This window comes from Cucurbita moschata, unplaced genomic scaffold (genome assembly GCF_002738365.1).
Source record: "Cucurbita moschata cultivar Rifu unplaced genomic scaffold, Cmos_1.0 Cmo_Scf00020, whole genome shotgun sequence".
Lineage (NCBI taxonomy): Eukaryota > Viridiplantae > Streptophyta > Magnoliopsida > Cucurbitales > Cucurbitaceae > Cucurbita > Cucurbita moschata.
In genome coordinates this window covers 657,699-680,641 of record NW_019268536.1, presented here as the reverse complement: position 1 = coordinate 680,641, position 22,943 = coordinate 657,699, and the positions used below count along the sequence as shown (strand labels likewise).

At 35.6% G+C, this 22,943-nt stretch overlaps 5 protein-coding genes across 14 annotated transcripts; 1 reads left to right on the top strand and 4 right to left on the bottom strand.

Annotated features, from left to right (window-relative positions):
* The first annotated feature begins 77 nt into the window (after positions 1-77).
* LOC111457973 (probable protein phosphatase 2C 40) lies at positions 78-9,376 on the top strand. Of its 3 annotated transcripts, XR_002713035.1 has the most exons (6): positions 78-240; positions 1,736-2,908; positions 3,486-3,750; positions 4,766-4,889; positions 8,690-8,958; positions 9,038-9,360. XR_002713035.1 is itself a non-coding variant. In XM_023100443.1 (5 exons), the coding sequence occupies exons 2-5, from the start codon at positions 1,745-1,747 to the stop codon at positions 8,687-8,689; spliced, it is 1,557 nt and encodes a 518-aa protein (XP_022956211.1). In that variant the 5' UTR covers positions 78-240; positions 1,736-1,744; the 3' UTR covers positions 8,690-9,360. The 3 variants fall into 3 exon arrangements, 2 of the variants coding, with proteins under 2 accessions (XP_022956211.1, XP_022956212.1); XM_023100443.1 differs by having other exon boundaries at positions 8,686-9,360; XM_023100444.1 differs by having other exon boundaries at positions 107-240; positions 1,735-2,908; positions 8,690-9,376.
* Positions 5,472-7,564, bottom strand: LOC111457975 (heavy metal-associated isoprenylated plant protein 35-like). 2 transcript variants are annotated; one of them, XM_023100447.1, is made up of 3 exons: positions 7,407-7,564; positions 7,235-7,310; positions 5,472-7,036 (listed from the first exon to the last, which is right to left on the bottom strand). In XM_023100447.1, exons 1-3 carry the CDS (start codon positions 7,452-7,454, stop codon positions 6,285-6,287), a joined length of 876 nt encoding a protein of 291 aa, XP_022956215.1. In that variant the 5' UTR covers positions 7,455-7,564; the 3' UTR covers positions 5,472-6,284. The 2 variants fall into 2 exon arrangements, with proteins under 2 accessions (XP_022956215.1, XP_022956214.1); XM_023100446.1 differs by having other exon boundaries at positions 7,235-7,564.
* Positions 9,377-9,710: 334 nt separating the features above from the next.
* Positions 9,711-11,791, bottom strand: LOC111457976 (CAP-Gly domain-containing linker protein 1-like). Its single transcript, XM_023100448.1, has 7 exons — positions 11,557-11,791; positions 11,406-11,444; positions 11,157-11,210; positions 10,985-11,038; positions 10,290-10,343; positions 10,134-10,205; positions 9,711-10,023 (listed from the first exon to the last, which is right to left on the bottom strand). Exons 1-7 carry the CDS (start codon positions 11,611-11,613, stop codon positions 9,886-9,888), a joined length of 468 nt encoding a protein of 155 aa, XP_022956216.1. The 5' UTR covers positions 11,614-11,791; the 3' UTR covers positions 9,711-9,885.
* A 2,034-nt stretch (positions 11,792-13,825) lies between these two features.
* Positions 13,826-14,374, bottom strand: LOC111457977 (flowering-promoting factor 1-like protein 1). Its single transcript, XM_023100449.1, has one exon. It carries the CDS (start codon positions 14,291-14,293, stop codon positions 13,961-13,963), a length of 333 nt encoding a protein of 110 aa, XP_022956217.1. The 5' UTR covers positions 14,294-14,374; the 3' UTR covers positions 13,826-13,960.
* A 4,887-nt stretch (positions 14,375-19,261) lies between these two features.
* Positions 19,262-22,029, bottom strand: LOC111458029 (60S ribosome subunit biogenesis protein NIP7 homolog). 7 transcript variants are annotated; one of them, XM_023100511.1, is made up of 3 exons: positions 21,338-22,029; positions 19,831-19,982; positions 19,262-19,279 (listed from the first exon to the last, which is right to left on the bottom strand). In XM_023100511.1, exon 1 carries the CDS (start codon positions 21,952-21,954, stop codon positions 21,391-21,393), a length of 564 nt encoding a protein of 187 aa, XP_022956279.1. In that variant the 5' UTR covers positions 21,955-22,029; the 3' UTR covers positions 19,262-19,279; positions 19,831-19,982; positions 21,338-21,390. The 7 variants fall into 7 exon arrangements, with proteins under 7 accessions (XP_022956279.1, XP_022956281.1, XP_022956280.1 ...); XM_023100513.1 differs by lacking the exon at positions 19,262-19,279 and adding an exon at positions 20,708-20,826 and having other exon boundaries at positions 19,518-20,010; XM_023100512.1 differs by lacking the exon at positions 19,262-19,279 and adding an exon at positions 20,708-20,826 and having other exon boundaries at positions 19,518-19,982.
* Between the last annotated feature and the right edge of the window lie 914 nt (positions 22,030-22,943).

The window sequence follows — 22,943 nt, the reverse complement described above, 5'->3', positions numbered from 1 at the left end:
ATCAGTTAAGTAAGATATTTAATAATATTAAACAAAAAGCGGAATATTAAAAATAGTCTAAATTTAGGGGAACGTCTTGGTGGCCATCCAATGGGTTTGCCTTTAATGTACCACTCTGATTACAGATTCTCCATTTTTGTCTTTGCTTCCACTCTCATACAGATGCATATTTCGTCTATCTTCACTTCTTCTTCTTTTCATTGCTCTTGATCTTCATCTGCTTCGATTCCCTCCTCTTCGGTGAGTTTCTGCTCTCTTTTTCTTTTGTTTTTTCTGTTGTTTCTTTCAATTTTCAGCCATCTCTGTTTCTGTTTCTGTGTGCTTGATAATGGCGTTTTAATGATCGATGCCGATACCGGCGGCTGGCTTGTTGCAATGTTTATTTGCAAGTGTGTATGTTGAATTGTTTTGTTTTGTTTATTGTAGCGTGTGTTCTGGATTTTGTGGCGGCTGCGCGGCGTGTTGAATTAGGTTGTTGTTTTTTGTTCTTGTCTGAATTGGTTTGTTTGGTTGATTCTCGGCTGTTTTATGCTTTGAAGGGTTTTCTGTTTTCTGTCTTTGAATATATATATATATAGAGGATTTGTTTCTCCTTTATGCGATGGTTATCCGTTTTGTACTGACACTATGCTGTTAGTTTCTGTGAGTTTGATTAGTCTATTTAGCCTCTTTCCTTTTTGTTTCAAGTTCATAGCTAATCCGTTTGTCTGTCTGTCAGTGACCGTGATTGAAGTTGAGAATTTAATTGTTCTTGTGACCGTTCCAGGTTTGTCACTGAAATGGCACTTCATATTTAGTTGTCTTGCTCATGTAGTTTCCGGAACTGTGCTATTGTTTCATTGTTTGGTTTTTTTTCTTTGCATGGTTAAGTTTAGTTCGTCAAAGGAAAGGAAAGGAAAGGTTAGGTAAGGTAACATATGTTTTAGTAATCATAACTGGTTTTAGTCGGATTCCTGAGGGCTAGGCTAATTGAATATGAAAGAGAGCTAAAGGAAACCGGAGTGTGGATTTTTATTTTCTAAAAGTTGAACACGATAGCAATGATGCACACTTCAATTTTCAGCCAATTGATTGATTTTCTTTTTCCTTTTATGGGTAAGGAACTAAGCTTTCATTGTGAAAAAATGAAAGCATGTGCAAGGCATAGAATAATAAGCCCACAAAAAGAGTCCTCAACTACAAGAAATGAGTCAAATCCAAAAGAATGATACCCAACTAGTAATTTCAAAAAACCCGATTAACTGGTGTCCATAAAGACGCATTAAATCTAACGCCCTCCTCCTCTAAAAATCCTACAATTTGTCTCAAGCCATACTCCCCTCAAGAATGCGAAACAACAAGCCTGCCACAAGACTCTCCCTTTATCCTGAAAAAGAGAGTTCATCATGATCTCATCAATCAGAGGGACATTTCCTATGCCATTCCTTGGTGACCCAAACAAACTAAAGCAACGACTCCAAAGGGAGTAAGAAAACTAGCACCCCTCAAAAGATGATCAAAACTTGGCCAATTGATTGATGTTATACATACTGAGTTTAATACATTACAGAGCCCCTCCCAGTTTTCACAGTTTGTTTAAATATAAATTTCAATTATGTTTGGATTTATTTGGTGCTATAGAAAAGGAAATCGAGTTTGACCTTTCATATCTGACTAAATTTGAAAATGCTGCATAGTAACTAACTTTTCCATTTTTATTATGAACATTGAAAATGAAATGTATTTGTTGCAACAGTCATATACTATGCTTCACGAAGCTTCAACAAAACATGAGGGAGAACTTGAAGTTAGCTTTGGTTATAAATGCAATGGTAACATAGATGAAATCCGTGAGGTTTCCGACAAGTTTGAGATCCAGCCTGGACTTCAAAGGATCAGCAGTTTCTCTTGCTTATCTGGGGCTGCCTTGAGTGCAAATGCTACCCTAGCAAACACAAATATATGCAATGGGTTAATAGGAGAAGAAATTCTTCCGACCTGGGACTCTCCTAACTCCTTCCGTAAGGTTCCCTCATCACCTACTCTTTCAAGGTTGGATATATTGTCCACGTCGATGCAGAGTAGTCTGTCAAACTTAAGCTGCAGTCCATCTACCCCAACATCTGAATATGATTCATACTTATCGAAATCCATGAGTGCCCCTTCCGGAAGTGAAGGTTTTCTTAATGTTAAGGAAGTGCAAGTGGCAGGTGGAGCTGCCGGTGAGGACAGGGTCCAAGCTGTTTGTTCTGAAGAAAATGGATGGCTATTTTGTGGAATTTATGATGGTTTTAATGGAAGAGATGCAGCTGATTTTCTTGCTGGCACATTGTATGAGACCATCGTATTTTATTTTAACCTACTAGATTGGGAAGCTAAGAATGAAGCCTCCGACGGTTTGGACATGGATAATTCACATCCTCTGGATGATGGTAGCATTACTCATGAAAGATTTTCTCCTTTGAAAAACAATAGTAAAAATGCTTCAGATATCCACAGTGTATTCGAGAACCATTCATATGCCAAAGCAGGAATGACAAACTATCCTCTGAGGCATGGGGTGCTTGATAGCCTCCAGCGTGCTCTTAGTCAAGCAGAGAATGATTTTCTGCACATGGTTGAACAGGAAATGGAGGATCGTCCTGATTTAGTCTCTGTTGGATCATGTGTTTTAGTTGTTCTTCTTCATGGAAAGGATTTATACACGCTAAATTTGGGTGATAGTAGAGCAGTACTAGCTACCCTTGACGTGAGAGGAAATGGGGGACTGAAAGCTGTCCAGCTCACTGAGAGTCACACTGTGGATAATGAACTTGAGAGAGCACGGCTACATCATGATCATCCTGATGATCCGACAATCATTGTTGGTGGGAAAGTTAAAGGAAAACTAAAGGTGACTCGTGCTTTTGGAGTTGGCTACTTGAAGTCGGTAGGTTACAGTTATACATTCCGTGCCTGTCAGTATGGCCATAATCTCATATAACACGAAATCATTTCTCTGTTTGTGTAGTGTATAGAATTTAATAAATAAAATAGCGGCACTGTCTTAATATGCTAGTAATTATTCAGGTTGCTTCTTTAAAAAGATAATAGTAATAATAAAGGATGCAGGTTGCTAAACTAAATTGAATTTTTTATTTCTGTCTTAAGTATTCATGCTAACCAGTAATACCTGCTTGATACTTTAGGATAGCTTTGCCATATCCATTTATGTTCTGTATACGAATCCACCACCCCAGCCTGTACTTGTAAGGACTCTATCTATTTTTCTCCTGTCACTTCGGATTCCACCCGACCTTGATAAAAATCCATCAGCTCTGGACAAAAAAATCAATATGCATGACTACTTTATTGTATATAGGACATAAATTTTCAGAATGAAGTTGATGTGTTATCTATACTAAAAATGGTATTCATTTCTAGTGAAGCAGGTAACCTAGTCTGTATTGCTGGAAATTATTTTAGTCCATCATAAGTTGATTATTATACATTTATTTCCTCTGCAGAAAAAGTTTAATGATGCTTTGATGGGTATTCTTCGAGTTCCTAGCCTAATAAGCCCTCCCTATGTTTCCACTCAACCGGCATTGTCTATCCATAGGATATCAAAATCAGATTGCTTTGTTATAGTTGGAAGTGATGGTTTGTTTGACTTTTTTGGCAATGAGGAAGCAGTGAACCTTGTCCGTTCATATATCTTGAGCAACCCTACTGGTGATCCTGCAAAATTTTTACTGGAGCAGCTCCTATTGAAAGCAGCTGATTGCGCAGGTGAACTCCAAATCGTTTTCTGTAAAATGTTTGAATCGTTTCCCAATTTACATTTATGGAAGTAAAATTTTTCTTTTTATTGACTTATCTTTGGCATGATATTATCATGAATGCACGACAAAAAAATAATAATAATAATTATAAAATAAAATAAAAAAGGACAAACTTTAATGCTTACATTTAATGTCGTATGTTGACCATGGTTTAGTTTAAAGAGCTGAACTTAATCATATATGATGTTCTTAGCAGCTAGCTGAAGTCAACTTTTCAGTTTGTTTTGTTAATTTTTTTTATGGCAGAAGCTTCTTATGTATCTAAAGTTGAGCATTCCCTTCAACAGAAGGTGAATTCTCCAATCATTGTTAGAAGATATAACATTAAATTTTTTTTGACACTATTGGGAAAGAAAACATAGAAGAATTAGGGTCTATTGCTATCATTTAACTCCCGACTAAAAGACTAATACTATGGGAACAAGTTGAGGTTGGACTTTGGAGTACCCTTGCTGCTGTAAGATAGTATCCTCTTAACTGTCTTCACCTGGGATACTTTTTTTTTTGAGAGCTTTCCTTTAATATTATACAATCTAGTCATTATTAAAGGGTACTGGCGTCGAGTACAAGTTCAGTGAAAACACAGCTCTTCATTTTTTATCATGGGTTTTCTTATACAGATTAATTCGATTTTCTTTCACAGTACATTTTATAGGTTTAGATAAGTACGAAGCCTTTAGGACTAGTTTGACTCATGTTGAACTTTGTATACAAGTCAGACCTAATCTTTGAAAAACATCAGATCTTACAAAGAACCAGGATAGTGCAATATTGTGTATTATTGAAACCCATACGCCAAAGTTTTTTATTTTCTTCATCAACTACTCCATAAATAAGGTATGAGATACGGGGTGTTTTATTCATTTGCTCAGAAGTCGACTAATTTTGTGCTGATAATTTGCAATTTCAGTTATCTATTTGTATCCATCGGTGTTGATGATGTAAAAATTTATGTTTTATAGGTTTTAGCAAGGAAGAATTAATTACCATTCCAGCCGGCAGGAGAAGGAAATATCATGATGATGTAACTGTTATTGTAATCATCCTTGGAACAAATCAGCGCACCACAAGGGCATCTACTAGCATGTAAGCTTAAATTTGGCTGTTTTTGCTTGCTTTAGCTCATTTTTATTCCGTAGTTATACACTTGTACTCTGTAGTTGTAGTTCTCATTCCTTATTTATCTGAGTGAGTGACAATTGATTTTGATAGGGTCCTATATTTCTTTTCATTATTTAGCTCAAAATCTGATCAAAGAACCTCTTGTTCTCAAATCAGGTTCTTGTACCTTTACAATAAAATACATTTTAATTATAGTGAAGTCTCCATGTTCTTAGAGATGGTTTTCTGAAAGATTGAAGAATAGTTAAAGTTTGGATGCAACCTCGAAGGATTGTCTTAGGGTCTGAATGATATTACCGGAAATAATAATCACCATATCATTGTTCCTTCTCCATTGTGGTCAATGTCTAAGATAATGTTATACTATCTTTTTCAATATTAATATTGAAAAAGTGTAGTTTTGTTCTTTCACTTCCATCTAGTTAAATGTTGCATGTTGGATAAGGAATACAATACAAGTTCGATCTTTCACTTCCACATTTAAAAAAATGAAACTAGTGGACTTCTTGTAGGGTCTGTTAGATTCTGCATCTTATTCGATATTCACTTAGTTTTGGATCCCACAAAGGCTTGGCTGCTAAGAACATTTCCAGGTTTCGGCATTGACTTTTGTTTACATGTGGCTTTCCTAGTGATTGTGATGGTTTATGGTTCCCTTCTCCCCTGTAAAGTTCGCCTGTAAATATCACAGGGAATTGTCATCATCTCTCTTCACTAGTTATAGCTGCTAAATTACACTTACCGGCAAACTGGTTGGTCCAAGATGGACAAAATACTAGGAAAAAATGGTCTGAGAATGCTAATACTATCATTTTCTTATGAATTGCTTGGGTCCAAGAAGATGGAAAAACTCTAGCAATTACATACTATTTTGACTTCTTTTGTCATTATCTCTATTTACCTTTTGCCGAGTTAGCTCTAGATGCTAACGTTAGATGGGCTTTGGATTTGAGTGGAGAATAGAATGTTAGTGAAAGCGTAACCACAAATGCATTATACTGTATGGGATATACAGTGTACATGGTGTAATATAAATTGATTTGTTCTAGCTAGAAAAAAAATATCTCAAGATGAAAATTTTCAAATCAATAAACTTTTTGGGATGATATTGAAATTGAATACTTTTCTAGATTACTTATAGTCAGAGTCATTAGAGAGCATACTAACCCTGAAGTTTTTTTAACCCAAAAATTAGAATCACCCAACCCTTCAAAACTTTTCTACTTGTTAACCTTCTTGTCATTTAGGATCTCACTCATGTACATCTATACTCATCCTCAGCTGTTTTACTACATTAAAACCTGCACTTCAAATCATCTTGTTTTGTCCTTGATTTGATATTGGCTCGATATTAGTAGATCACATGATGAAGCATCCATGGGCATTCTCTTCACTGAAATAATCCATGTAGGCCTGTGACTTTGCTTGATCCTCGTAATTTTCTGTCTGATCATTTGAATATGAAAATGGAATCGGTGGGACACTGTAAAGAAATTCAAGGCCTTTACCTAAATGCGGCGCATTGTAATTTAACCCCAAAGTAGGTGGAGGGACAAAACAACCTTTTGGACCCGTGTATATTTGTTGGGCCAGTGGGTTAGCCTTTTTGTGGCCCACATCTGGATCCACATTGAGTGTCCCATGTCCATTTTGGTGGTTTGAACCTGATTTATCACTAATACCTGGTTGCCCCTTTGTTTCCTTCTTTTCACCACTTTTCCCTGCACCACCTTTGTCTGGAGAACAACCCTCATGTCCAATAGCATTCTCCTTGGAGTCGGATGACCCCGCCGAAGGACTTCTGGAAGAGCTTTCAATATTCTTAGACTTTTCATTCTGTTCTTTACGCTTGTTCTCAACAGGGTTTACCTTAAACCCAACCTTCTTTGCTGAAGCTTTATTAGTACCCGGACTTCTTCCATTTTCTTGGCTGTTGCCTTTGTTAGTCTCCAACATCTTGATGAGTTGTTTCTCTTTTCCCCCTTGCTTTTCTGGCCATATTTCCGCATGTTTACCTGCTTTGGCCAACCTCTTGGTCAGCGTTTCAAGACTAACATTTCCAGTGACCGTGACTTTCTGTTGGTCTGAGTCAATGATAGTCGTATAAACACCTACAATATTAAGAAGGTCATCACTTCCAAAGCTTTAGACTAAGGGCCACTTGTAAAAGTACCTATTCCTATGTTTGGCTCGTAAGAAAACCAACAATTCCATTCCAGCTGATTATAATGGTTTAGTTCATGACTGTCGGTTAATTTTCTCACATTTGAAACCGAAAACAGTTAAAAGTGAACAACATCAAATGGTACCATCAATGCTCTGCAGAACCTTCTTAACCTTCCTCTTGCACCCTTCACAGTGAATAGAAACTTTCAAAACCCAAACCTGTAAAGGAAAGAAGGGGATGAGCTGAGAGATGCCTGAGGAGAAGAACAACGAAAAGAAAGTTAAAAACTTGCTTAGGAAGAGTAGGCATTTTACCTGTGCTCTGAGTCGTTGTGAGGCTGCTTCAGAACATACTACAGCCATTGGAGGGAAAGTCCCAGTTCAGTAGGAGATGAATCACCAAAACCTTCTGGTTCAGAAAGAGAGATTGAATGTGAAACTATAAAGTCGACAAGCCATCAGTCCATGGCATTGTTATAAACATAATATTGAAGAAGGGGTTCGTAAAGATAACTGCTCTATCAAGAAAATGACAAAAGGGTAGCAGCTTTCCTAGCTTTCTCCCCGTAATTATAGTGGAATTTAAAAGCAGGCTGCCAGGTTTTACTCTGTCCCAACAAATATCCTGGAAACTCTAAAACTCTTTTAAAATTTAAAAACATCATGCATTAAATGGTCTTTTTTATTTGCTGAACTACTCCCTCTTTAATCTAGATTGACCTCATTATTTAATCTTCCTCTGTAGCACATTTCAAGATTTATTGTTATTTTTCTCTTTCCGCCCGATGTATAATACTATTATCTTCTCCCAATTGATGACCCCTCCATCCATTCACAGCCCGTATATTCAAACTTGCCTTGTTGCAACCCTTCCTCTTCTATTTGGCATTAATGACGAATGGTTAATAGGGATTAAGAATACCAAGATTTGTCCGATGAGGGTTTTCCTTGTATGGAAATTGAGAGATCTTTGCCACAGGCATCTAGATTCCTTTTCTTCTACATTTTCTATTAGGTTTTGACAGAGATTTAGTTTTGAAGTTAGGTTCGTTAGCCTTTGTAGTCTATTTCCTACAAGCATTTTTTTTAACTCCAAATTTTAGATGCTAGAAAAAGCTGTTCTTATCAAGTAACCTGTTTTCAGGTTTTGAAATCGATTAAGATTTCAAATGCAAATCCAAGAACAATACTAGGAAAAGTAGTAACAAAAACAACTAACACACCAACATAAGGCCTATTTTGAATGACTTTTTAAGTACTTGAAGGAACGTTTAAGCCCTTGTAATTAAGTCATTCCAAAGAGACTCATAATCTATCAAATTAAAATTTTTTAAGAAAAATTGAAAGTCTACTATGAAAAGTTATTAGATGAGTAGTCACAACCTAGCTACCTGTCCTAGAATCAGTAACAAATGCTTTGTAAAGAATAAATTTGTTTCTTCTCTCTCTTATGCATTGAATGACCCACATAATGTGACCTGGTTAGTGCCATTCTTCTCTTCTCTCTCTTATGCATTGAATGACCCACATAATGTAACCTGGTTAGTACCATTCTTCTCTTCTCTCTCTAAACAAAAATGGCCATGACCTTTAGGTAGACGTGCGGCCATGCATCATCATCATCCTTGAGTAAAGGCTTGTAGTTAAGATGACAACTTGATCCAGACAGCCCCACAGTAAGTAAACTTATTTGCAGAATTGCAAATAAGGGAAGAGAGAGCACTCCCATTTCCCCACGCAACATAACTTTGATTGACAGAGAAGTGAAGGTAAAAGGACAACACAATTAACAACGTAGATGGAAACAGCAAAGACCCTTAGCTTCCTCTGTGTCGCAGCAGTTCCAAGTCTTGTTGACATTAAAGTGGTAGGTGCTCTCATTATCTGATCTTATTCTTATGTATGCACCATATTTACTTCTTCTCTTTCTCTTACAAAATCTGCAGTTTCTCATTTCCCTTCCCTTTCACTCTTTCTCAGCTCCCCAACTTCCTTCTATTGGATTTTTGTATATAGTTTTGTTTTACAGAGCTATGGCAAACATTATGTGTTGCTTTAAATGATGTAAATATAGTTTGATTTCTTTTTCAAATCACTGAGGTCCCCTTTGGTTCATAGATTTGGATAAGATGTTTGTATAAACTTAGGAGTTTTGGTGGTCTATGTATGAATTATGTGGAGAAATAGGTTTCAATTTCTGGTTATCTTGAGAGATGAACTTTAAACATGTGTGTTTGTTTGTAAATGAAAATTTCAGAGCTTCAAATGATTCCATCTTCAATCATATCATATGAACCATTTTCAAAATATTATAGAGATAGGTATTATTTACTATTATATATACATATCAATAAATTCTACTAAGGATGTATTAACTACCATGTCATCATTATCATTTCATTAGTTAAGCTAACATCAACGAACCATTTTAAAATTGATTTCAAATTTGAGAAATCAAATTCAAATTTTGAGAATCCAACCTGTTACCTTTGGAACCAAATACAACTAAATTCAAATCTCAATGATGAAAAATTTAAGCGTTCGAAAGCACTAAATAGAAATTAAGTTCAAAACTCGACCATCATTAAGTTGTTTAGAGAGAAGGATAGAGGTAGAGAGTGAGCTAAAGGGAGATCTCATAGAACCCTCAATGGGAAATATTGAAAAGAAACCCATTACAAGCATTGAAATTTAAACAGTAAACATTGTGGAAATCCATAGCCGAGAGAGCTGCTGCTAATGTTATCTTATCATGCAATGAAAAACTTACAACCTACATGCTACAAAGTGCCTCTTAATTTCCAGCTTCATTCCCCTTTTCCTCCGTCGAGCCACGACCTTCCTTCGTTGCCTCGCCTGCATCTTCTTTCTCGCTGATTTCTGCTGGATGTTGATGTCGAGTCTCGTTATTGTCCACGGAAACATCCTGAAGCTGCTAAGTTACGTAGTTTTCTTCAATAGTGGCTAACATATATGGTGGTATGGGGTGGGTAGAACTTATCAGCATATTTGAGTATGAAAGTGGTTAGATATAGAACTTACACCCAAGTTCCTCAGGCTGGTAGTCACGTCTTCTTGTTGCTGCTGAAGGGTAGTCCTTAGTTCTTGGAATTCCTACTTTGATGTTACAAATTTATTACCCTTCCAAATGGTATCAAAAAGTTTAAAAATGTATTCGATCTGTGAAGCATTACTTACCGTTCGAAGGTGCTCGACCTCAACATTAAGTGATTTCTTGAGTTCAGAGAGTTCCTGTATGAGGCATTGAAGATATATATCATTAGCAGACTACTTAAGATCTCTTTGAACTTCCAAGAATCAGTTTAACCAACATCATGTCTAGCATACAATAGCCGGCTGTCTGTATGAGCCACAAGATTTGATTACAGTAAGCCACTTGGATGACCAACTGGTTTATGGATCATGTTAGAACAATCAAACTATAACCGCCCAAGTTCACTACTAGCAGATATTGTCCGCTTTGACTCGTTACGTATCGCTGTCAACCTCACAGTTCTAAAATGCATCTGTTAGAAAGAGGTTTCTACACTCTTATAAGGAATGCTTTGTACCCCCTCCAACTAATGTAGGATCTCAAAATCCACCTCCTTGGGGCCTAGCGTCCTCGCTAGCAAACCGCTCGGTGTCTAGCTCTGATACCATTTCTAGCAACCCAAGTCCACCGCTAGCAAATATTGTCCGCTTTGACCCATTACGTATCGTCGTCAGCCTCACAATTTTAAAACGCATCATTCAAGAGAGGTTTCCACACTCTTATAAGGAATGTTTCGTTCCCCTCTCCAACCAATGTGGGATCTCACACAAACACACATATCTTAAAACAGGACAAGCTGGCTGGACAAGCAATACAAAATTCACTACTATTAACTTACACTCCGGTAGGTATTAACTTGCGTGTCTAGCTTTGACCTCCAATTCTGAAGATCCTGAAATGCTCAAAACACAGGGAAAGTTAAGAAAATCAAAGGACAAAAACAACTAAATGAGCAAGAACATACAACATAATCAGCCTCACAGTTAGGGCATTGTAAATCTAGACTTCACCTGCTTAAGAGATTGAATTCTATTAAGCAACTCCGCTCTTGATTCGTTCAATTCCTGAGATCAAACATGTCAAATCTCAGAAGATCAGACCTAAATTGCAGCAATCTCAGTAACACATGGACTCTTGGTTAAATCACCACCAGACCCAAAATTTTAAGAACTTCAAACAACGAACAATTTAGTTCTCAACTATCCTACAATCGAGTTAATAAGCTGGAGAATTCAAAAGCCGGGACAAGAAAATAATACCGAAATTTTCGATCCAATGGGAGTTAGATTCTCATTTTTCTGTGAACAAAGAGGAACAGATATAAAGATGAAGAACAGAGTAAGTAAATGTGTAAAAGAACAGATCAGAAACAAAAAGAAAGTGAAAACGAAGAAAATGAAGGGAACTGACAGCCGATAGAGGAGCTGGGACAGCGGCGGAGGGAGAGGAAGAGTCGGCGTCCGCCATAGAAGCAGGGATCGAATGGAACCGAATCTGTTGAACTGAAAATTAGGGTTTTGAGAAGGGGATGGGATGAAATCGAAATTCAAAAAATGGAGGAAAGAGAAGAGAGGAAAATTAAAAGGAGATGGGGACGAGTTTGTCCAAGATTTGAATTTGGAACCAAAACCCAATGCCACACTTCACCACTTTCTCGTGTCACCTGTACGGACAATATGAGTTATTTTTAATCAACAATAACCCCTTTTATTTATTTATTTATTTATTTATTTATTACTATTATTAATTTTAGTTTATGGATTTCATTAATTTAGATTAAAGATAGAATTGAATTCCATTATATATATATATATATATATATATATATATTTTTTAATTAATGAATCATTTTTATTTTTCTGTATAATTTCTATTAAAAAATATAAAATATTATAATATTTCACGAGCAAAAATATAATATACTATTCTACTCGCAAAATTTTAAAAATTCAAATTTAAATATTAAAATATATATTTTTTTATTATTATTATTAAAAATGAGACTGAATTAGGATTAGTAAATATAATCTCTTAACTGAGTTAGAATAGTAAATATAATGTCTGTTTGACTTTATTTTAACAGAAAATTTATCCACAAAAAAAAATACATATATAATATAAAAACTCGGGATGGAATTTATTTAATTTAATTAATTTTTTTTATAGAAAAATGAAAGATTAATTTTTATTAGAAGGAATAAAAATGAGAGAGAGGGTGGAAACGGAGAAGTCTTCTCCCTTCTCGTCTCTGTCCTCGTCCCTATAAACATTTCTAATTTCTACTTATTCTTATCACTTAGTATCATCAATCTTTTAACCAATCGATTGAAGGACGTGTTCTTATAAGCCATGGTAGCATCGTATCACTACGACACATGTTCGTGACACTACGATACAATGTCATGGCGAGCGATATAGCATGGTGGTTGTATGAATGGACGGCATGAGAGTGGGCTCTAAATTCTTGGGTTGGGTTGGGTTGGGTCCATTTTCTAAGCTATCGCGCTGGGCTTGGGTGGGGTGGCCTTTAGTAACAAGAGTTACGGGTTGAACAAATCACTCATTCCCTAATTTTGTGTTTCTTGTATATCTACATACGAAACATCTCCGACCCATTAACGGGTAGGCCGTTTTTTCAAAACCCCCTTTAAAAAATGGATTGGATTTCACTCGACGGTTCGAAGATCCAAACAAACAAAAAAATGCACGTAACAGATAGAAGGTATGAACAACCTAAGCCCCGTTGGATGATGAAAGTCCCACATCGGCTAATTTAGGGAATGGCTATAGGTTTATAATCGAGGAATACTGTCTCTATTGGCTTGAAAGCTTGTGCTCAAAGTGAACAATATCATACCATTGTGGAGAGTCGTGTTCATGTAACGAGCCCACCACTAGTAAATATTATCCTCTTTAGACTTTTTTTTTAAAACCGAGAAAGGGTCTGACATTCCACTGATCGATAAAAAAACGTCAAAGAACTTTTGAGTTGATATTATCGAGTACTCAATGGGACCGAGCATTGGTGCCCATTTCCATTTCCTTATCCAAATGGGAATAGGTTTTGAGCCATGCTCTCATGCACGTAAATCTCAAATATTTCTCTCTCAATATCTATTTTTATTATTATTATTATTATTTTCTTAGAGCAAACAAAATAAATAAATAGATATTCTTCCCCCGGATATGGGCTATCCGTTGACCCATCAGACTCCCCCTCTTATCGTCACCAGCCTGTGATGCATGGACGTGTCCTGTCAGTTCACTTAACCCCACATTCCTCAATTACCAAATTACCCTTACCACGGTTAACTCCTTTTTATTTATTTATTTATTTTTTTAATATTTTTCTTTGGCCTTCTCTGATCCTGCATTGCATGGCAGCCATTTTCATATTATCATGCATTAAAATGTTTTAATTTCTTTTAAATTTAGAAATTATTCGACGGTTATAGAAAATAATAAAAATTATCCGTTTTAATTCGTTACGTATAGCCACCAGCCTCACGGTTTTAAAACTCGTCTACTAAAAAGAAGTTTTCACACATTTGTAAGAAAGGTTTCGTTACTCTTTCCAACGAGTGTGAGATCTCACAAGATATAATATCTTAACGAATCGAGCCGTCTCAAATCAACGTCTAATGGGTAGTCATCAAATCGTTGATACGACAATATATCGTACGTTAAATTTATGATTTTTCGATTTCAAGAACAAATTTACATATGCTTCAAACAAACACACACACAAAAACTACATAAAAAGAGATGAAATAGAGAGCCACTAAAGAGGTATGAAACGACGTCGTGGCAACAATTACTGGGATTGCATGTCCTTAACTTGAAAAACATTACGATTCTTCACAACGATGTCGTATAAGTGTCTAGCCTTAAGCTTATTGAAGTCTGTGGGAACAGAAATGAGATCCACAGATGAAGGCTTATGGAATTGCATAACCTCGGAATCTTCGTAGTATACTTCCCAGCCCAACGATGCAAGCTTGTTTTTAAGTACTGGGTATGATGTCATCGCCTCGTTCGTCGGTGTGTAGATCAGAACTTTTCTCCGCCCTCCTGCTCCCGTCTCCGCCGCCCCCGCCCTCTCCACGAGCCGAATTACCCCGTTGTCGAACACCCAAACGCCCGACATTGTTTTTCCTCTCGAATCAGTTTATAAGCTTTGAGGAACAATAATGGAGTGATTGTATATATATATATATATATATATAGAGAGAGAGAGAGAGAGAGAGAGAGTAATCAGGTAGATGAACTAGGAGAGGTGAGCTATGGCAAAAGAACAAACTTTAATGCCATGTTTTTTTTTTTTTTTTTTTTTTTTGCCCTTTTAATATTATTTTTAAAGGATATGGAGCCTAATGTGAAATGGGGTCACAAAAAGTCTTGTAATTTTATCGATGGATTAAAAAAAAAGAAAAAAAAAAGGGTTTTGATGGGAGTTTCGAGATTGAAACGTTCATAGGCTCGACGAACAAATCATGATTCAGAATCCAAATTTGGCACTGGGTGATTTTAATATTCTCTGACGATATGAAAACATTACCTACTTGTCTGGAAGATTATTGACCAACCTAGGTTTTTTTAGTTTTAGATTTATTAGAATTCAGTGTCGAGAACGAAACATTTCTTATAAGGATGTGAAAACCTCTCTCGTTTTAAAACCATGAGGTTGACGACAATACGTAATGAGTCAAAAGCGGACAATATTTGCTAGCGGTGGACTTGAACTGTTACTATTACAGTGTTAGTTCAGAGTGACGAATTAATAAAAAAATAATAAAATTAAAAATTAAAAAGATTTCTTTTAATTCTATTTTAAAAAATGAAATTAATTATTAAAACCTAACATTTGATGATTGATACGAATTTTACAATCAAAATATTTTAGAAAAAAGAGAAAAAAAAAGTCATTGTTTTAAAATCTATAGGGTATTTAATTATAAGATATGGGAATCCATTTATTTTACAAAATTCCAAAATACTTTTTAAAAAATAAAATATAATAAATGTCTTTTTCAAACCCCACACGTGGGAATCTTTGTCTTTTGTGTGTTTGTGTTTTTTTAACCTATTTTTTGGATGCCATTTTCATTACTATTTTATTGTAATTAATAAATTAATTAAATTAGGATTTTCTTTTTTAAATCTAAATTATAAAAAGTATATTAAACCTTTTTTTTAATTAAAAAGGAAATTTTTATTCTTTTGAAATTTACAATATTACCCACCCTTCACATTGAATTAAATTTCATTTTCTTTAATTTTCGTTAATTATTATTATTATTATTATTATATTAAAAATTGAATTAAGTAATTTGGATAATGTATTTTTACATGTGCATGTACTTGCAATATATATCTCCCTTTGAATATATTCAAATTAATATTCCGAATTTGTCGAATTTTTTTTTCAAGAATATATAATTATTCTTTTATATATATATATATATATATATGATAACGGTATGTTGTGAGATCTTACCTTGGTCGGAGAAGAGAACATAATATTTTTTTACAGGGGTGTGGAAACCTCTCTTTGATAGACACGTTTTAAAATTTTGAGGCTGATGACGATATATAATGGACAAGAATGGATAATATCTACTAGCAATGAGTTTGGACTGTTACATATGTTCCCGATTGTTTACTTTACATCTACGCATTATCTGTAAAAGCTACTAGAAATGTACCGACAACTATTTGAAATATGCTCTGTGGAGCACGTAAAAGAAAAAAGGGATTGAAAGGGGCTAATGTCGACTCGTAAAGGGGCAAAGAAAACCCTAGGAATTGAAAGGTGAGGTCTAAAGGTGATGAAATAAGAAAAGAGAGATCATATTCGAACAGCCAATTGAAGAAAAGGGACAAGGAGAAATGTGTGGTGTGGAAGAGTTTAAAGGGACAAAACATGTTTGAATGTGGTCGTAATCTTTGTTCTTTTTTGCTTCTTCTTGAGGTATCTAAATGCTCCTAATTCATTTTCATTACAATCGCCCACCATTTTGCTTCTCCTTTCGTTTATTCTCCGGACCACTGTCGTCATGGATTATCTTCTACACGGAATTTTTGTAGTTTATGAACATATTTGATCTTTGAGTAATGTAATGAACGGAGATTATATTGTCGTATAAGTTAAACTATAGGACTAGAATGTGTTGTTATGAGTGAATTTAGAATGAGGAATTGAAAAAATCGAACATGATCAAGTTGGATTGAGCCGTAGATCCAACTAAGTCGAGGCTAACTAGTGCTCGAATTAGAATAACTTAGGCGAAGGGCCATTTGTTCTTTGGGGACAAACAACAAAGGGCTAAAAAGGCCCCACCTCGACCATGACCAACTAAGTCGAGGCTGAGGTCGCCTTTTTTATTCTAGGGTTGCACTGTGCATGGCCCCGAGCCCGAGGGAACCATATAGGCTTAGTTCGATCTCTTTGTCTCCAGTCCAAGAGGAAGATCATAAACCCTAGATCATCTCAAGTATCTTAAAGGACCATTAAGTTTTCACTCTCAAACCCTAAATTTGCTACACTGTTTTAAGCGTTAGAGTTTGTGAGGCAAGCCAACACTGAATACTATAGACGAAAGTTCAAAATTAATTAGCCTAAGAAAAAGACCCGCCTCGAGCCAAACTTACATTTGAGGACTCAAATGGACTTGGGAAAGGAAGTGTTCGGGTCATTGGCCCAAATTCGCATGCTCGGTTTTGGTTGAGGTCGAGATCAAGCCTACCCATTAGCCAATATGGGATGCTCAATGCATGCCCAACCCAAGTATTCGAAGAATAACTCGATTCAACCTTGAAACCTAGATTTGGATGCCCTAAGTGAAGCTCTCTAATATAGACGCATCATGTTAGCTAAAGAGGAGTAAGTCGATCTTCCAATCTCGAAGTACCAAATCAACATACAAATCCCTATCCCTCGAACAAATTTAATACATTTATTTATAAATATTATAGTATAAAGTTTTTGTTTCTAAAGCAAAGTTGTTGTATATTTGGGATTACAAATATTCACTGCCTTTGCTTTAAACATCACTTGACATGCCCATGTGATTTCCACATTCTTCCTAGCCCACATAACCCTAAATTATTTCATATATATATATATATATAAATTTAAAACCAATTAGCCGATTTTCCATTTTAATTTTGTGTTTAATAGAGCCTTAAACTTTAAAAATTGTTATAAGTTTTTAAACTTTTGATTTCCCGTCCAATAAATTTCTAAATTTTTAATTTAGTATCTAACGTGACTTTGATCTGAATTCAAATTTATGTCTAATAGATTAATTGACGTTTTTAAACTGTTAAATCTAGTAAAGATTTATCGAGACATTAAATTAAAATTTATATTTAATAAATTAATTTTTTTAAAAAAAATTAAAATTTTCAATAATTTATAAGAAAGTAGTGTTCTCATTTATTTTATTTTATTTTATTGAAAAGAAGGACACATGTTAGGTCAAAATCATTAAAGAATGACTTTTATTTTATTTGTTATAAATGACGCCATAATTTATTTATATTTTTTACACAATGAAATTAGGTCATCAAGGTGTGTAGAGGCGTGACTAAAAAACTATACTTTAAAATGTATAAATCTTTGAATATATTCTATGTTTTGAGTTCATATAGATTCTTCACGTAACTATGTACATCAATGTAGACTCGATCAAGAATTTTATGTAATTTTTGGATGTTATCATAGATAGTTTTGAAGAATATAATAATTAGATTATGTAATTAATTATTAAGGATGTGTTTGAAACGATAAGTTTTTAGCTTTTGAATTCAAGCCTTTCGAGCATCTTCTCGCCTTCATTTCAATATAATAATCTATGTGTGTTAGAGTCCACATCAGTTGGAGAGGAGAACGAAACATTCCTAAAATTTCTTTCTAGCAAATGTGTTTTAAACTATGAGGCTAACGTTGATACGTAACGAGCTAATGTGGACAACAGTTAGAGGTGGGTTTTGATTGTTACAAATGGTATCATAGCCAGACACCGAGCGGTGTGTCAGCGAGGACGGTGGGCCCCCAAGGGAGTGGATTATGAGAACCCACATATATTGGAGAGGGGAATGAAGCATTCCTTATAAGGGTGTGGAAACTTTTCCCTAGCACACACGTTTTAAAACTGTGAGGCTGATGGCGATATGTAATGGACCAAAACGGAAAATATCCAACTGTTACAATGTGTGTCAGTTTCCATGTAAAAACCTTTAACTTACATACTAAACACAATGAAGAACTCGAACTCGAACTCGGGTGAGATTCTAAATTGTTTTGTATACTAATTAATGACAATAAGTGGGTTTGTAAGACAACACATTATTCTCTTAGTTTTAGGGTTTGGCATCTTTGTTTCTCAAACAATAGGCAAAGAAATGGTTTTTAAGATATGGGTTTTGTGAAGTGGTTGCCTAATTAAAAGGGAATATTGTGGAAATGTTCATATGAAAGGAATCCATATAAATGCCTGAGTTTGGTGGTTTGCCTAAATTCTTTTAGTTACAAACAGATGGATCCAACTCCTGCAAAGGCTTTGAGAATAAAGTACTTGAAACCATTATTATAGCTACCATTTCTGGGTACCTATTCTGCTGTTATATATATACATTATAAGTATGTACTTCATTCTTCTTCACTGTTTCTAGAATGGTTCGTTTCGAATATGTTTGGCAACCACTTTGTTCATTGTTTTCTAGTTTTTTTTTTTAAGTGTATCATCACCTTTCTTGGTTTATAATGTGACAATTCAAGCCCACCACTAGTAAATACACTTGTCGTTTGTTAGCCTCTTCAAACGATGTGGGATCTCACAATCCACACCTCTTCGAGGCCCAACATTCTCGCTGACAATCATTCCCCTCTTCAATCGATGTGAGATATCACAACCCACACCCCCTTTGGGGCCCAGCGTCCTTGCTGGCACACCGATGTCCACCCCCTTTGGGGCTCAGCATCCTTACTGGCACACCGCTCAATGTCTAGCTCTAATACCATTTGTAACAGCTCAAGTATTATCCTTTTTGGGTTTCTCCCATGGGTTTCCCTCAAAATTCTAAAACACGTATCCTAGGGAGAGGTTTTCACACCCTTTTTCTCCGAGATCTCACATAGGGATAGAAAAGAGAGATGAATTGTAGACTTTCAATGGGCATTAAAAGGCAAGGTGGGCAATGTTGTCATGAAGTTAGACACGAGCAAGGCTTGTGATCGAGTAGTTGTGGTCAAAATGGCATTTCAGGAAAGTTGGGTGGCATTGGTTATGAGAATTCTAGCCCATAAAACAGATCAAAACAGCTTTGGACATGAACAAGCACATGAGCCCAATAGCCAATTTTGAACAAAAATGATCCACAAAAACAGATTCTCAATATCAGTGTTTCATCTCCTTTCCCCAAATGGAGAGCAGGATGGCAATCTATCTGTAAGAACAACCAACTCCTTCCTCTAAACCTGAACCCCTTATTATCCATCTCTCAATAAAGAAGTTTCTGATATATTTTAATTGCATCAAATTAGGCCTCCACCACGTTGCTAACAGTTAAGCCAAAAATACATTTTTGGTCTGAAAGTTTAAATTTGGTAATGGAAGAATTGTCCCTAACCTCCTATTAGTAAGAACAACTTGCTAATGGCAAATTTAAATAACTTAGTACCAGTTTTTTGATGAGGTGACCTTCCTCTCCCTTTGCTGCTCCTCCTTGCCAGCGATCTTGCTCGACACGGTTGTCACGCAGCTCGTCTCCACTCAAATATAGTCACTGTCATCTCCGGCCACATTCTAGCCATCTGCTACCGGAACGCTGATCTAGAATGGAAACGAAGTCAGCTCAGATCTGCAAAATGAAGGAGAAAGAACACCTTTGCTCTAGTTCTAGATAGATCATCCTTAATTCCAGACAGATCTAGAGCAAGAAAGTATTTAGTTCTAGTTCTAGAGAAATGAACGTTGGAGGCTCCTTCATTTCGGATCTTATTGAAACAATGAGCTCCATCATTCATTGAAAGATAGCAGCACAATGTTAGGAAGAAGAGGAGTAGAGAAAACGTCTAATCACCCGAAAATATTATTGAACTCAAAATCATTTTAGTGTTGTCAAAGGAGCCCATGACCATTTAAACTGATCTTCAAACCTCTAGGACCAAAAGTGTTCTTGAAACTTAAGACTTAGACACTGAATAGATTCTAATTCGAAACCAATAAGTCGTTTTTGTCGTAAAATTTATACATTTTCAAATTTAAGCCAAAAACCTTTGTACTAACACAATATAAGAATGTATGAATATTACGTAAAATTAAGTGGGTGTAACATCTAACGTCATAAGAGGAACCAACCCCAGAACAAGTAACCTCATCTAACAAGAAGATTGCTCATAACTAGCCACCAACCAAAAGCACAACCCTTTATTCAAGTTTTGATTACAAAAATTGTGTATAAATTACAAACCCATTGGTCTATCTATCTATGCTAATGCATATTCAAGCATAGATTGCAATAAACAGGTAAGTAGCATTATGCAGTAATAACTTACAAATCTATATAATCTGCACTCATCTCAGCCAGACTTCTACAGTGTAAGGAGTTCGTCTTTAACACGTAGAAAACAGAGCAGAAACAAGTCTAGTAACTTTCTTCTTATGAAGAACCAAACTTCACATTGAGAAAAAAATGAGAGAACACAAATGATGTTATGAAAAGAAAAGCACACCATGAAAGGAGCCCAAACAAAAACCTAAACCATAGGCAAAAAAATGGCTCCAAGCATTTAGTATATTGCATATAACCCAACAAAGAAAATCCATTTCTAGTGAAGAACATTGTTGCTCAATTCACAGCTGTTTGATGATCAAACAAATGTATGTATTGGCCTCACATGCAAACAGAAATATCCGATACAAAAATGAGAAGCAACTGCTCATTAAAGAAAATCTTCAATACAGTCATAAAAAGAAAAAATGATTGGTTTGCAGTAAAGAAATAAGCAGTATCTGATCACTATGATATTAGATAACCCACATTTGGGCAACAGTTTCATCATTCACATATTCAACACCATGGTGTGCAAAACTTACAAAATTGACTTGATTCATTAGGCAGTATATCAATTTGGTCTCAAAATCCTATTGACCAACAAACTTTACAAGAACAAACTCGAGTATACCTGGACCAGGAAGCCGATGCCCAATAAACTCAACTCATCTTCATCTTGATTCTTTAAAGCTCATCTTCCATCCTTAAATACTCTCCAATATCCGACTGATGAAGAACCACAATCCCATTCGGGTCCAACTTCCTACAGTCCTGCGTGGACTTCGTCGCAATTCCAAATCCCAATGGCACATCCGACATAGAATACACAACGACCCCATCACCGGGAGCAATATTTTCAGTAATCCGCCCTAATCCGCCTTTCAAAACATGGTTCCCATACAAAAAAGACATCTCAGAAGTTGGTTTAAGCCAAACCTTGTGCTTAGCATTGGAAGCCAATAGCCCTAGCGAGTGAACAGTGAGATGAAAACTGCCGCCATGAGTGAACTTTCCGATGCAGGTGCCGAGAGCGACAAGGTTGCTGCGGGCTACGTTGGTAGCTCGCTTAACAAGGGAGTCACTGACGTAATATACCTTGTTCTTATGAAGGCGGAAGCAGTAGCGGCCGGGATTTAGCTCCGGCCCTTCGTGAGAGGGGTTCTCGACAATGTTCTTGAGGTTGTTACCGGTGAATTTGTGAAGCTTCTCGAACACGGCGGTGGTCTCTTTCTCGTCCAAGGGCCTCATCGTCACCGATCAGAGCAGGGGGAAACAGGTGGTGATACAGTGGATTTGAAGGTTTTAGGGTTTATAATTCATATAGCTTCCACTTTCTCCCAAAAAAAAAATAATAATAATAAAATAAAAAAATAGTATATATATGAATTATTTTTCCATTATTTTTTTCTTTATTGAATGACAATTTTCTAATTTATTTTTACCATAAATCGTATTTAAATTATTAAGATTTTTATTCTTTTATTTTACCCATTTATCCAATCTTTGGTACGAACCAATTTCACCTTAATGGGTCAAATAAATTTATCATATTAAAATCTTCGAAGATATTTATGTATTTAACACGTTATTTTTAACAATATTCGTGTCATATTGTTAAAAATAAATGATCGTGAAATATAAATATAAATAACTGTTGTTGGTATCATTGTTCTGTAAATTAGAAGATGAACTCCAAAATCCATCAGCGTTGCAGAATGTTAAATTTTTTAATGATATTGTTCCTATCGGAACAAAATAGAATTCTTTCCGACCTTTGGTGCCCTTTTTATTACAAAGAGTCCAAGACAACAATTCAGTTGAAGTGGTCAACGACGATTTCTTCTAGATGGTTTGAGAAACGATTCAACTATTAAGAAATGCCTCTTACGAGAGGTCCGAGCCATCAGTGAGATACCGAAAAAAGCTAAAATTCTAGCATTGTGGCAATAGACACGCCAAGGGGACAATTCCAAGTAAAATAATAATTTCTCAAAAAAATAAATTTTAAATTTCAGTAAAAGTATCAATTAATATAGAAAGTTTATTAATGATAATTTTATATTTCAAAATTTGTAGGGTTGAAATTCGCCACGTCAATTTATTTACCAACCTTTTTTACCATTCAATCCAAGTGGTAAAAAAATTAGTGTTCTTCTTCTTCTTCCACTGAAATTACCTACCAGTCCTTGTCCGACCATTTTGGGAGAGGAAAGAAAAAAAAAAAAAAAAAAAAAAAA

Coding starts and splice junctions, on each gene's coding strand:
- LOC111457973 (XM_023100444.1), top strand. CDS start 1,745: ATGCTTCACGAAGCTTCAACAAAACATGAGGGAGAACTTGAAGTTAGC. Junction 2,909..3,485: donor GAGTTGGCTACTTGAAGTCG/GTAGGTTACAGT, acceptor TTTCCTCTGCAG/AAAAAGTTTAATGATGCTTT. Junction 3,751..4,765: donor GAAAGCAGCTGATTGCGCAG/GTGAACTCCAAA, acceptor TATGTTTTATAG/GTTTTAGCAAGGAAGAATTA.
- LOC111457975 (XM_023100446.1), bottom strand. CDS start 7,454: ATGGCTGTAGTATGTTCTGAAGCAGCCTCACAACGACTCAGAGCACAG. Junction 7,037..7,234: donor GGTTCTGCAGAGCATTGATG/GTACCATTTGAT, acceptor TTAATATTGTAG/GTGTTTATACGACTATCATT.
- LOC111457976 (XM_023100448.1), bottom strand. CDS start 11,613: ATGGCGGACGCCGACTCTTCCTCTCCCTCCGCCGCTGTCCCAGCTCCT. Junction 11,445..11,556: donor TCCCAGCTCCTCTATCGGCT/GTCAGTTCCCTT, acceptor CTTTGTTCACAG/AAAAATGAGAATCTAACTCC. Junction 10,024..10,133: donor CCAGCCTGAGGAACTTGGGT/GTAAGTTCTATA, acceptor GTAACTTAGCAG/CTTCAGGATGTTTCCGTGGA.
- LOC111457977 (XM_023100449.1), bottom strand. CDS start 14,293: ATGTCGGGCGTTTGGGTGTTCGACAACGGGGTAATTCGGCTCGTGGAG.
- LOC111458029 (XM_023100511.1), bottom strand. CDS start 21,954: ATGAGGCCCTTGGACGAGAAAGAGACCACCGCCGTGTTCGAGAAGCTT.